Below are 13,483 nucleotides of genomic sequence, written 5' to 3'. Positions count from 1 at the left end.
CCTCTGGTAGAGGACCCGAGCTTGAAGGATAAACCGCCCGCAGGGGCGTGCTGGGTGTTTTTTTTTGTTTTTTTTTATACATACATACATAAGTCACTCATAAATAAATAGCTGGAAAAGAAACATGTGTAGTTGTAGCAGTAACCAGTGTGTTAAGTGGATGCATTGTACAGGGAGATGGCCACAGGCAGGAAAGATTTCCTGTGTCGTTCAGTGGTGCTTTTTGGTAATCTCAGTCTCTCACTGAACGAGCTCCTGTGACTGACCAACATGTCATGGAGTGGGTGGGAGGTGTTATCCAACATTGTCTTTATCTTGGACAGCATCCGCCTCTCCGACACCACCTTGAGGGAGTCCAGCTCCCTCCCCACAACAGTACTGGCCTTATGAATCAGTTTATTGAGTCTGTTGGCATCTGCGACCCTCAGCCTGCTCCCCCAGCATGCAACAGCATAGAGGATCGCACTGGCCACAACAGACTCATAGAAAATCCTCAGCATTTTCTGGCAGATGTTGAAGGACCTCAGTCGCCTCAAAAAATAGAGATGACTCTGGCCCTTCCTGTAAAGTGCTGTGGTGTTTTTAGCCCAGTCCAGTTTATTGTCAATGTATACTCCAAGGTATTTATAGTCCTCCACAATGTCAACACTGACCCCCTGGATTGAAACAGGGGTCAAGTGTTTCCTGGTCTTCCTGAAGTCCACGATCAGTTCCTTGGTCTTTGCCACGTTGAGCTGCAGATGATTCTGCTCACACCACGTGACAAAGGAGTCGACCACAGCCCGGTACTCTGTCTCATCATCCCTGCTGATGCATCCAACCACCGCAGAGTCATCAGAAAACTTCTGAAGATGGCAGGTCTCTGTGCAGTGGCTGAAGTCTGTGGTGTAGAGGGTGAAGAGGAAGGGGGAGAGGACAGTCCCCTGTGGTGCCCCTGTGTTGCTGATCACCTTGTCAGACACACACTGTGGGAGACGTACATATTGTGGTCTTCCTGTCAGGTATTCAACAATCCAGGACACCAGAGAAGCATCCACCTGCATCGCTGCTAACTTATCACGTGTTTTTGGCTGAGATGGTTGGAATTTATTTGGTCAGGGCAATTATCTTTAGTTACATTTTATGCTTGCTGCGCTGTATGTTTGTGTAGGCACTCAGTAATGGAATAACTTAAGAATTTGATTTTATTGTCCTTTTTTTGTAGGTGTACCGATAATAAGTATTGAAAATAGACCCAAAATACAAAGGTGAATTAACCATGGGATTGGAAGCTGTCTTTTCTTTTTTCTTTTCTGTTGTTGTTTTGTTTGTGTTTTCATGTGGTTAAATGTTAAAAACAAATAAAGACTTCAATTACAAAAAAAGAAACATCCATAAGACCTGGTTTATGTTCAGGACACTTCACTCATGTTGCCTCACGATGATCACCTGAGCTGTAGATCTCGCCAGCTCGTCCAGAGTCACCATGGGCCTCTTGGCTGCATTTCTGATCAGCGCTCTCCTTGTTCGGCCTGTGAGTTTAGGTGGACGGCCTTGTCTTGGTAGGTTTACAGTTGCGCCATACTCCTTCCATTTCTGAATGATCGCTTGAACAGAGCTCCGTGGGATGTTCAAGGCTTGGGAAATCTTTTTGTAGCCTAAGCCTGCTTTAAATTTCTCAATAACTTTATCCCTGACCTGTCTGGTGTCTAAATCCAATCGAGAATCTGTGGCAAGATCTGAAAACTGCTGTTAACAAACGCTGTCCATCTAATCTGACTCTTCATGGCTGTCATTGCTTAACAAAGGATGTGATCTATTAACTTACTTTGTTCACATTAAAGCAGAAATAAACCATTATGCGTAATTTTTTGTTTATCTTACAGCCTTGGGATGGACTGATCCCTCAAAGTCTGCATTTAGCAGAATCTGTCCATCACAGCTTTCTTCACTGTTGGACAGATTCTGCTGGCTGGTATTGCCTATTTGATCCAAAACTGGAGAATCCTGCAGCTAGTGCTTTTTTACCCTCTGATCATTGTCCTGGTGGCTTTTTATAGGTCAGAAGCTTTTCACATCATAATGAACATATTTTTAAACATTGCTGAAAACTAAAAGCTCATACAGGTTTGAATCTGCTTTTTAACAGGCTGTTGCCAGCATCAGCCTCAATGGCTGATCATTTAGGGCAGGAAGGAGGAGGCACTAAAGGAGCTCCAGCGGGCAGCCAGAGTCAATAAGAAAAAAGTACCAGAAGATGTCCTAAACAATGTGAATAACATGTAACACAGAGAACTTTGGTTTATCCATATGATATCAATGTTTTCTAAAGATTCTTTTCCACCTTCAGATAGAGATGGAGACTACATCTGAAAGAAGAAACGTACTGGACATCTTCCGCATTTCATATCTGAGAAAACGTTTTCTGATAATGGGTTCTGACTGGTGCGTCTTCTCAAATGGAAATCACATGCATGCTGTATTCTTTAATAACTAAACAATAAATCACAAAAACAACTTGAAACTAAAAATATCACGGTGACCTCTAACTCTAGGTTTGCTCTAGTCTTCTGTTCTATGGACTGAGTCTGAATGTAGGAATGTTTATCTCACACAGTTGATCTTTGCTGTTGTTGAAATTCCTGCAAACTTGTGCGGTATGACTCTAATTCAGCACTTTGGAAGGAGGATATGTCAAGCGTGTTTCCTACTCTTTGGAGGTACCGCTTGCTTTGTGGTCCTTGCTGTGCCAAAAGGTATCTTCCCGATCTGAAATCTATTGTTATGATTTAAAGAAAAAGTCACTCGAGGGCTGAGTTTTCCATGTGATTTTCTACTGTTGCCCTATCAGATCTTTCTGTGGTGGTAACAGTCTTAGCTGTGCTCGGGAAATTTTCTGCCACTGCTTCTTTCAGCACAGCCTACGTTTATACAGCAGAATTATCCCCCAGAGTTTTAAGGTAACGTCACTCACCAGCAGTGATTCTGGTAACAGCAAGATTTTCTTTTCTTTGTGTTTGTTTTAGTACATAATCTTACAGTGAATTTTACAGCAACAAGTTCTGCTAAGTGTCGGTTTGATTGATTTTTCGAGCTAATCAGTAAAATGTAAAGCATTGCAAAAATCACCCCAGTTTAAGTTTGTGCAGGCATAATGGCGTAGGTCTGAACTCCATGTGTGCTTGAGTGGCAGGTATAATCGCACCACTGATCAGGCAACTGGAAAGCTACCATCCCATCATCCCAATGCTAGTATATGGCATTGTCCCTGTTGTTGCTGGATGTTTCTCTTTCCTGCTGCCTGAAACCCTCAATGTTGAATTTCCAGATCACACTGAAGTAAGATAAATGCACTATCAGTAAGTGTGTTTCTTCTTTTTTTGACTTAGAAACCCAGTGAATGAAGCAAAGGGAGACGGATATTGTGCTGAAGAAGTTGAAGAACACAAGCTATAATTTTTATTGAAACCATAATGGGACTAAGTATAAATTTGTTATGTTAAAAACTGAAATGTACAGTGTATTAAGTGGCTGATTATTAGTTATTGAAAGAGAATTTCTCAGTTTTTATATTAACTTCTAAAAGTGTACAAAAAATGGATATAGCCATATATTTAGTTATGTTTTTGTGTTACAACAAACATGCTGAGATCCATACACATCATTTACAGACAGAGGAATTGGGCTAAAAGTTAACAGTGTCTGTAATCAGAGCAGTTTTCCACAGATTGCGTAACTTATCTCAGTTGTCTGCATGTACAGAAGTATTTTTTTTCTATGTTTTTGTCTCTTGCACTAAGGTGAAACTTTTTTTTTTATGCAAAGTATTTTGTTAAATGCACTGGATAAATAAAATATTGCAAGTTACCGCCTGGTGTTTTGAGTGATGTGTCACCTACTACGATAAAGTGAAGTGGGAAGGAAGTGAGAGGACTGTTTTTACAGCCTTTGGTTGTATTGGTTTAAATATTAATTAGATGTATTTGTGGAGGTAAGAGCTGGGGATGCAACGCTTCAATGAGGAGGCTCTGCTGCCAGGTAGAAATTTAGACAAATCCCAAAACCAGAGGAGAGTCAAGATTTTGGTTTTATTTGGTTTCTTTTTGCTCTTTCCGTGCTCGTGTAAAATTTAATGCAGTTTTATTTTCATTCAAATGTTATGTCACAGAGCTAATCACAGTTATAGTGAACAGAATCATTATGGCACCTTTAAATGTAATTTATGAGCACTCAGGAAGGAGAATGGAGCACCGACAATTCAGCAGTAATGGAAAGTGAAGGAACGTGTCTTCTTTATTATGATCTGTACAGACATAATAATCCTAATGCATTTGCCTTTTCATAGTTTGTATTACCGATATAAAACAAGAACAACAAAAAAGTCCTAAGTGTTATTGCTTTTATGCAATAATAATAAAATCAAGCTAATTTCTGATTTATTTTTTTATCGCACTTTAAACAGTTTCTTAATTTAATGTTAATCTGTTTAATTCTTTGCATTTTACAACAGTATTTACAAGAATTATTTTTAAAAGCTGTAAAGTTATTTTGTAAATTCACTTTTAAGTTAAAGTGCATTTACATGTGTGAGTATGTACAGGCCCTGCCCAGTTTCTAAATTTAGTTACCTATCGTTGCAATTAAGTTGTAAGTTATGTCTCGGCACGCTATCATTCATTAACAAGAAGCACATGAACACACTGCAAAGCTTGGACAGGATGGCCTCAAACACAGATTCTGTGCCTTCACCGTCTCATCTGAGCTGAGGATAGAAAGAGAGCCCAATTTTATAATAATCAATCAATGGAATTAGTCAAACATTCATAAAATCAAAATGCCTTGTGGTACTTACATGTCTACTGACTGCTCATGCCTCAGATTCATCATGCACCAAATCAGCTGCATTCTTCAAAAGCCATCGATCCTTGTGTTGAGCGTGTCCAAATCCCTCATCGTAATTCCCCTTTCGTCTGAACAGTTGTTGGTAGTGAAATATGCAGTAGAACTCACCGTTTAAAGGCGCGTAACTGTACATGCTATAAATGAGCACAAGGTTTGTCAGTCATTGTTCAAAATAAAGAGAGTAGTGGGGACAGTTTTTGATTAACAGTCGATGTAAACATCTTTCAGCTACTTCTTAAACATATTCTGGCATATCTCCACTTTTCTAATTAATAGTGGGAAACTTACAGGTGGTCCTAATCTGTACATTGAATCAAATTAGCAATTGCTATGTTATCTGCATCACATATTGGACTAAATAAAATGTTTCAAAGATGAAATGTTTGGTGGCAAATGATAACGTTTAACTGCAAATGTCTATCTATCTATCTATTCTAGTAAGTTCTTATTTTGTGTTGTTTGTAGCCTTAGCTTTGCTAGTAGTTTTATCCTGTAGCCTATATTTTAGTAGTAACCATTTGCCAAGTGGTTCAAGTTAACTCTCAGCTTTGTGAACGGGAGATGAGAGAAAAAAAGGAAAGTCTAAAAGATGCCGACTATAAGAGCACATGAACAAAGATCAGTTAATCACCATCAGTGACACAGAGCAGATTGATATATATGATGTAGCATGCAAAACAGGGCTAAAGTCTTTAAGTTTTCTAAAATTTCACAAATTCTACATTAGCACACAAAAAACAGATTTAATCTATCTTTCTTTATTTTTTTGACGACTTTTTAACCTGACAAAGTCGAACTGAACGGAGTTCATTGCTTAGTAATGATGCAAATGGAGAAAAACATCATTTGTAGCATGTTAAGCTCCACTATATTTACAAAAAATTGTTGTTTGATCACAAACCAACAGTCTTATCAGCACAGGCTAAATATGGAAAAAATTCACAGGGCCACTAAGAAGACTTTCTAACACCCCCCCCCCCCCCCGGCCTGTTTGTGGCTCAACTGCTGTGAGCTCGTTTTTTTCCCCTCATTCCCTAGAGGCTTGTTGAATGAGGATTTGGGGGAAAACAGTCTGTTGTATATTTACAGTTTATGCATCAGAAGACATTTAATAAAATACATTTCCCTGACATAGTTTTCAGAGATATGTGCAGACATTGCAGTTAAGATAACAAACACTGGAAATATGGGAAAGTCTTTGTGTTTGTTTCTTTTATTTTTTGCTTGCCTGGTTTGTGTGCAGTTGCATTTTGGCCAAGTTTTTACATGCTGCAGCATCACATATCTGCAGATCACAAAATACGTGAGTATCCAGTTTTAACATTCATAGTTTAGTATGTTTTTTTTTAAAATATTTCAATTTAGTAATACATATTAGATATGTTAGATATTTACATATCTAACATATCTACTTACAGTTATAAAGTTATAAAGCTGGAAAGTTATATATATAAACAATATAAAGTTTTTAAAAAAGGACAAAGACACTAATCCATCAGACAAGAGGAATCACTGATTAATGTTGCAGGTTTTTTGTATAAGTCCAACATCCCACCTTAATTTTTTCTTGCAATGTTTGCAGCAGAAGCACGCTTTGTGAAAAAAGTATTTGTCTGCAGTTATTTTTTCCATCTGATAGACTGGCTTCAGACATGCTGAGCACATCTCTCGAGAAGCCGGTTGAAACTGAAGAAAAAAAAACAAGACTGACCTTAGTGGAAATGTTTTTTTTTTTTTTTTTTAAACCAAAAGCATTTATAGTAAACCACAGTGAAATGAGAAGTGAAAATCAAATATATATTTTGATTATAATGCAAATCAAAGACAGTTTTTAAGATCAAAATAGATACAAAAGCAAAAACCCAAACTTTAAGCCTTATAATTGATCTCTTTTCATACACAGTCATATATGTGACAGCTTTCACATAACGAACAGGTAAAACGCTGCCAATGTGCTCCTATTCAGGCACCGATTTATCAGTCTGATTGATTGGCAGCTTCACTTCTGGGTCTGTGGTGACCTGAATTGTAGATGGACTGATTATGACATGCCTTGTGGACGATGTCACTGTTTCTGTCTGAGAGTTGACCACAGTGGAGGTCCTGGAAGATTAAAACTTTGTTCCGGATCCTTCGGTCTTCTCATGTTTGTCGGTGACTGGTTTTGTTCCTGTGACACAGTCTGTCTGAACCTCGAGCGTGCTGAGCTGTCGAGGACTGAGTGGGATGGAGGTGGATTGTTTCTGACCTTCTTTTCGTGGGTCATTTCTGTTTTGAGCAGGGCTGTTGCATATCAGCGTCTTTGTCGTCCGAAAAGTCTCCTCCAACTTTTGGCTCTGCTGACACGTCGGGCAGATCAAAGCTTCTGGTGGTGCCAGGTCGGTTTTATTTGTCTTTCTAGCTGCTGATTGGATAGTGATAAACGCAGGTGAAGGTGGAGGATTCGACTGAGGTTTCCCAGAGGCTTCATCAGTGCTCGCATCTTGCCTTGCTGAATTAGTTGTGTTTCCCTGCATGGTAGCACTTTTCAGTGATTTTGTTCTGCTTGACCCAATGCTAATTTTATTATCACCGCCAGAGGATGGGGATCCTTGTATAACCCCAAAGGATTCTTTGAACAGACGTGATAAGCCAGCAATATCTGAGTCAGATTTCAGTGTAGAGACGGCATAAAGTGCCTTCTTTATGGCTTCCTCTACATCGAGGATTCTTGCTAAAGTCTCCTCTTTAAGAGTCGTGATTTCCACACTCGCTCGCTCAAGATCTCCAAAAACGTGTGCCATCAATGACTTGTTTTCAGCGCTTTCTCTTGATACTGGCAACCTTTCGTCTTTGTTGTCAGCTCTGACCTTGTTTTGTTTCTTTTTGTTAGAGCTGACAACCCAATCGGGGACGTTCTCAAAAACTCTCCTCAGAGACCTTACATCAACCTCACTTGTGTCTTTTTCAATTTCTTCAACTCGGCTCAGAAAGCTCTGCAGTTCCCGCTGTTTTCGTAAGTTGTCAAATATTTCCATTGCTGCTGGTATGTTCCCTCTCACGATCTCATCCATGTGAACTGACAGTCGCTGTCGGCGCTCGTCGTCAGTCTCAGTTCGCCCTTTCTTTTCCCTTATCTCGACTTTGCTTTCTTGCTTCTTGATTTCTTTCTCATGCTTGTCTCGACTGTCAGTGGTTTCTCCACAGGTGTCACATGATTGATTGCTTGTAATTTCTGCCACATCTGGATCCACATGTGCAAGAACAGACATTTCTTTATTTCCAGCCACTGGTTTCAGGTTTTTGTTGTCTGGTTGGGGGATTTTCAGTCTTTTGGGCTTTACAGGGGCAGTCTTTGTCTTTTTACCTCCAAATTTCTCAAATGCATCATGGAAATCTATGTGACTTTCATCTGCTTCACTCGTATCACTTTTGGCTGCTAAATCCTGGGTTCTTTTCTCCTCTGCCTTGATATCAGAATTATTTTGGGTTGACTCGTTATTGCTTTGTTTCTCCTTCAGATGTTCTGGTTTAGGTGGAATGGCTGGTTTTGGACCAGTAGGCTTTTTGCTTTTCTCTAAAATGAGTCTCGTTGTTGGGTTACTCTGGGTTTCGTTTTGGTGTGGAGGCTCTGGATTTGCTGCAGTTGCCTCTTGTTTCACTGATATTTGACTTGCTTCATTTTCAGTCACAGTGAAAAGCTCGTCAGCACTGGTCGTTTGAATAGACACCACATCCACGTGTTGAGCTTTTTCTCTGTGAGGCTTTGAAGAGTTTCTGTATATCATAGCTGCTTTAAAATCTCCTCTTGTGACATTAACGTTAGATCTTTCTAAAGATTGCAAAGCTGCTTTAATTTTACCATGAAAAACAACTTCCTCATCCTCCTGTTGTGCAGGACTTGTTTCCAAACTTTGTGTAGTGACCATAGGAGTTTCTAAAGGTTGTTTCTGCGCCCCCCTTGCACCTTCCTGACCTTTGTTGCTGCACGATTCAGGAGTGTGTGTTTCCTCAGGAGTAGCATCTTTGTGGCTTGTTTCTATATTTTTGTGCTGGTAATCTGTTTTCTGTGCTGAGGTGAAGTTTTCTTGAGGAAATTCTTCTTCTACTCTTGAGCGTTTCACAGTATCTGCTGTAACCGAGGGAAAGAGCTCCTCAGATGATTTCTGAATAATAGTCTTTTGTTTTTCTTGTGATGACTGATGCAGTGCAGTTTGGAGGTTAGAGATCTCTTCATTCTGATCTACCACCTTGACTAATTGAGCTTCGTGGGCACCAAGCTCGTGATCTTGTTTCTCAAACTTTTCATAGGACTCCTGCGTCGCAACTTTGGGACATGCTTGCTCTTGTGCTTCATCAGTGCATTCACTGCTTGTACTATTTTCCTGCACATGAGATAATACCCCAGAACTGCATTCTGTAGAGACATTTTGACCTGCGTATATATTTTTGTGGATCTTTTTCTTTGCTTGGTGTTGACTTGGGTCTCCAGAGAACATGCTTTTAAGCCTCTTTACATCCACGGGTACCCACTCAGTAGTTTCCTGCACTTGATCACTTTCCTTTTCATGAAGAACTTCCTGTCCAGCCATAGTTTGGTTTTCAGGGAGTTCTTGAACTGCTTCTTCAGTCTGAAGACTTTTTAAATACTCAAAATCTCCCTTTTCAATGCAGCTTTTGAATAGTTTTACACTCCCCTTTACTTTCCCTTCAGGTGTTATTGATCCTGGGCATGTTTGTTCTTGAGAGAGTTCAAGTAGATCACCTTGGACTGACTTAGTAGCAATTTTTATTTCTTTATGGCCTTTTTTACTCATGTCACCCCTTTCCAGCTCTGATTGATCACATTCAGCACATTTTGGAGGGACGAAGCTCTTCACATCCTTCTCATTATGGTATTTGTAGAGGGAGTAAACAATGACTTTGGCACAGTTGTTGTCATCCTCTTGGATTACCACTCCTTTTCTCAGAGAGTTATCTTGATTGAGAATATCCTCAACAAGCTGAACCACACTGGCAGTTCTGAACTCCGTGTCCTTGTTCGCATTGAACTGATGTTGTTGAACAGGTGCCGTCACCGCCGTGGTCTCGATATCCCCTTTGCTGTCCTCCTTTAGGTAAGTGACCTGAGGTTTTAGGTTTACCCGTGGTAGCAGCTGGAGTATGAAGTTTTGGGCACCGCCTTCAGCCACCTCGTCATGTTTTATCTCAGGCCCACTCTCTGATAGTGTAAACTTAGCTTTTTTAGCAATCATTGTCTCATTGACCTCAATGATAAAGCCAAACGATTGGATGACTCTAATCTGGTAGAGGAAATTCAGCGTTTCCTTGATGTTCTCCACCATTGTCTCAATTTCATCCTCGTTCTGACGTCTAATTTTGTCAAATGGCATTGATTCAAAAAGATGGGTTCTGTTTTTAACATTGGTGGTCGTGTTGTCCTCACTTGCACCGCTACCGCTTGTGATTTGAGTTTTTGATGTATGCACAACGGAGGGCTCTCTTTGTATGTTGGTGGAGATAAAGGGGTTGTTTTGAAAAAGAGCTGCCCTTGTTTTAATAATTTCATCATTCTTTTCCAAATCGGATAAGCTTATAGACTCCTCTTCAAAGAGTGCTTCCTCAGTGGAAAACTCATCATTACATGAGAAGTCGCGTTCAGTTCTTTGACTGACATGAGGACATGGTTGTTCACGGGGCTCTGTTGCTAAATCATTGCTTGTGCTTTCATTTTTTCTGTGTATACTCTCACTGCAAGCCATTTCAAATAGCTTTTTTTGTTTTTGGACTTCCTTTGTCTCATCCCCGTTAATAGAAACCTTTCCCTGGATTTTACCCAGATTTGGCCCAGACATGTTCACAGACTGACTCTCAAATATCCTTCTGGTAGCCTGAACGTCTAGTCTGACCGTCTCTTCCTCACACTCTCTGTCAGTGTCTGGACTAATACCAAGAGATTTTTCAGCTTCCATAACCTCTTTAGCACTTTCTGCACGAGGCGTTTCTTTTGTTTCCTCCAGAACAGCCAGCGTTTTACTAAAATCACATTGTTTCTCACGTCCCCCTTCCATGTGCATCTTGGGGGTGTAGTGAGACACTTTGTTACTCGAGCCACAGTTCTCAAATATCAAGCGTTTCGAAAGGACCTCTCCCTCGTATCCAGTTACGTCAGCTGTCATCCTCTCTGAGCTCAAAACTTCAGCAAGCTCTTCATCTACAACATCATCCAGCATCTTCACCTCTGGATGGGTGTGCTTCAGGAGACGCCTCAGTTCACATTTCTGCCTCTGTTGATATAACATTTCTTTGGAAAGCTGGGGCAGATTAGGTTGCGGAGAATTTGTCCTACAGCTTTCTTCTAATTCTGGCTGATGTCTTGCTGAAGGAGGTAATGGTAAATCCTCTTTTTCTTGGACACTTGAGTCTTCTGACATCTTAGAAGAACAAAGGAATGTTTCTTACTGTTTCATCCATTCAGAGAAATTCATGCTCAAGAGCAGTCACACCTACTCACAGGAATGAGAGCCATGCCAGGTGATTTGTTTTCCTCATGCCACGTGTTAGCTGCTTAGCTGAACTCCAAAGCAACCAGCAAGTACAACCACAAATGCAACCACAAAATGAGTAAAAAATAAAAGCGTGAGGAAGTCTGTGAAGGGAATCTGTTTCTTTATTTTGCAGGTAAGCAGCATATTTTGGATTTTTGAGCCAAAGGGAACACGATACTGCTCGCTGTGCAAATCCAGTGTGCACAGAACAATGTGCATCAATCACAACATCATGCAACACCACAGTGACATTGCACTTTACCTTGATTTGGTTTACTCTTTTCCCAGACTCACGTGACACTTTTCGTTCCTGCAAAGAAATAATAATAATTAAAAGAATTACATCAGCATTATTGTTTGGCTGCTGCCAGAAATTCACTTATCAATAATTAATTTATGATATATTATGATGACATATAGATACCAAACTTCAATGTGTAGCTGAAAATCTACACTATAAAGGCTGGTGGAATAAACCTTTAACTCTTTATTTTCATTGCCAAAAAAAAATTAGATTTTTTTTTTTTACCTTGCATAAAAATCTCTGAGATAATTCTTTCAGTGTGTAAACTTTAAACAAGTTTACTTTCTATAGTTAACGGTGAACTAAAAAGAAGGGGAGATGTGACATGTACCAATTTTACAGGACTGTTTGCTGATTCCTTGGTTCCCGCTTTGGACAGATAGAGAGCTGATATTGCTTTCACCGAGACAGAAAGTTTCTCCTTGGTTTGGACAAAAGAGCTGTCTCTGAAGTCTGCAGCTGACCTCCTCTTTTCATCTGCAGAGACATCAGACACGGGAGCTTTAATGTTAAATTTTGTTATGGCTCTGTTAAGAAGTCAAACTGATCAGGGTTGTCTCGTGACATTTTCATCATCGACACGCAGCCAGATTGGAAATAAGTCGTGGCTCGTTTAACAACATACGGCTGACATCTGTGTTATTAACAAACGGCTCGTGCTATTTGTTAATAACACAGGTCCCAATTCTGGGTCCAGCACTTTCGAAGCTGATATTAACAGCTGTCATGTGGCCGAGTTATAAATGTACTGCTTGTTGTGGAGCAGGAGAGATACCCGACTCTGCTGACACGCATACTAGTTAAAACAGGCAAGTCACTGCAACAACGGTTGACTAAGCATCGAAGTTCAAAGGTAAACAGACGTGTCTCAAAGCTGTTTATGAAAGTACAGATACTTTATGAAATCATGAGTCCACAAGCTGGAAAACACTGCAAAAAAGGCTCTGCGACCAAAGAAGAAGAAACATAAAACTCATTGCAGTATCAGTTAACTAATATTACTAATAGCTACTAATATTTCAGATTTGGGCAACTGTTAAAAATGTGAATAATAGCCATTAGTTTTCAGCTTCTACCATACATACTGTATTAAGCTTCTTTAAGTGCATGTGCCACTCCTTTCATTCAAAAATACAAATCTCTACTCACAGAAGAAGAAATATTCCCAGTTCCTTTCTCCCTATCTTCTTGGTTTCTTCCAAACTTTAGTTGTCTGTTGGTTTGTGTCGTGTCATGGAGCCTCTGCCACTCGCTCCTTCTTTCTGTCCCATTCCTCTCCCGGAAACAGCTGACCCTTTCACCCTCCTGCACTTATTCTGGTCTTGTAGCACACCAGCTATTTCTGTCTGGTTGTGGAGTGGCTTACTATTCCTACACCAAGTTGAGTCATCCAAAGCTTTGACAGAACTCGCTGAAGACAGCTCTCCAAGGCACGTCTAACATCTTTGTTTATTTTTGTTATGTTTTTGTGCCCAAAGATGTTTCTTTCAGAACAAATTTTTGAAAGAGCCACATATGTTTATTTTCTTTCTGATATTTTCATCTTAAGCTGAATCGTCTTCAGCAGTTTGTTATTTGACCCTGAATTTATAGAACCAAACCATATTCATCATAGTTCACTGTTTACTCATTACCTAAATCAAGGCGCAGTATTTCCCGGTTTTATCAGCCGGTCTTTTACCTGGAAGCTTGCACTTTGAAGCTCGCTGTAGCTGCTTTCATTATTGCAACGTGTAATTTATGACATGAACTCGCGTTGTTTGTTTATGTT

At 40.0% G+C, this 13,483-nt stretch overlaps 1 protein-coding gene and 1 pseudogene across 3 annotated transcripts; one reads left to right on the top strand and one right to left on the bottom strand.

The window, feature by feature from the left end:
• The first annotated feature begins 1,075 nt into the window (after positions 1–1,075).
• On the top strand, positions 1,076–4,738 carry LOC308385370 (solute carrier family 22 member 13-like; annotated as a pseudogene). Its single transcript has 5 exons — positions 1,076–1,093; positions 1,906–2,046; positions 2,535–2,636; positions 2,831–2,939; positions 3,129–4,738. The product of its transcript is annotated as a solute carrier family 22 member 13-like (transcript).
• A 139-nt stretch (positions 4,739–4,877) lies between these two features.
• On the bottom strand, positions 4,878–12,994 carry LOC308385416 (xin actin-binding repeat-containing protein 1). 2 transcript variants are annotated; one of them, XR_013969509.1, is made up of 4 exons: positions 12,862–12,994; positions 12,044–12,189; positions 11,671–11,718; positions 4,878–5,015 (listed from the first exon to the last, which is right to left on the bottom strand). XR_013969509.1 is itself a non-coding variant. In XM_080864281.1 (4 exons), exon 4 carries the CDS (start codon positions 11,292–11,294, stop codon positions 6,993–6,995), a length of 4,302 nt encoding a protein of 1,433 aa, XP_080720407.1. In that variant the 5' UTR covers positions 11,671–11,718; positions 12,044–12,189; positions 12,862–12,994; the 3' UTR covers positions 6,598–6,992. The 2 variants fall into 2 exon arrangements, 1 of the variants encoding a protein (XP_080720407.1); XM_080864281.1 differs by lacking the exon at positions 4,878–5,015 and adding an exon at positions 6,598–11,294.
• Between the last annotated feature and the right edge of the window lie 489 nt (positions 12,995–13,483).

This window comes from Rhamphochromis sp. 'chilingali', assembly GCF_963969265.1.
Source record: "Rhamphochromis sp. 'chilingali' genome assembly, chromosome: 18".
Taxonomy (NCBI): Eukaryota; Metazoa; Chordata; class Actinopteri; order Cichliformes; family Cichlidae; genus Rhamphochromis; species Rhamphochromis sp. 'chilingali'.
This window is presented reverse-complemented; position numbering and strand designations above follow the sequence as displayed.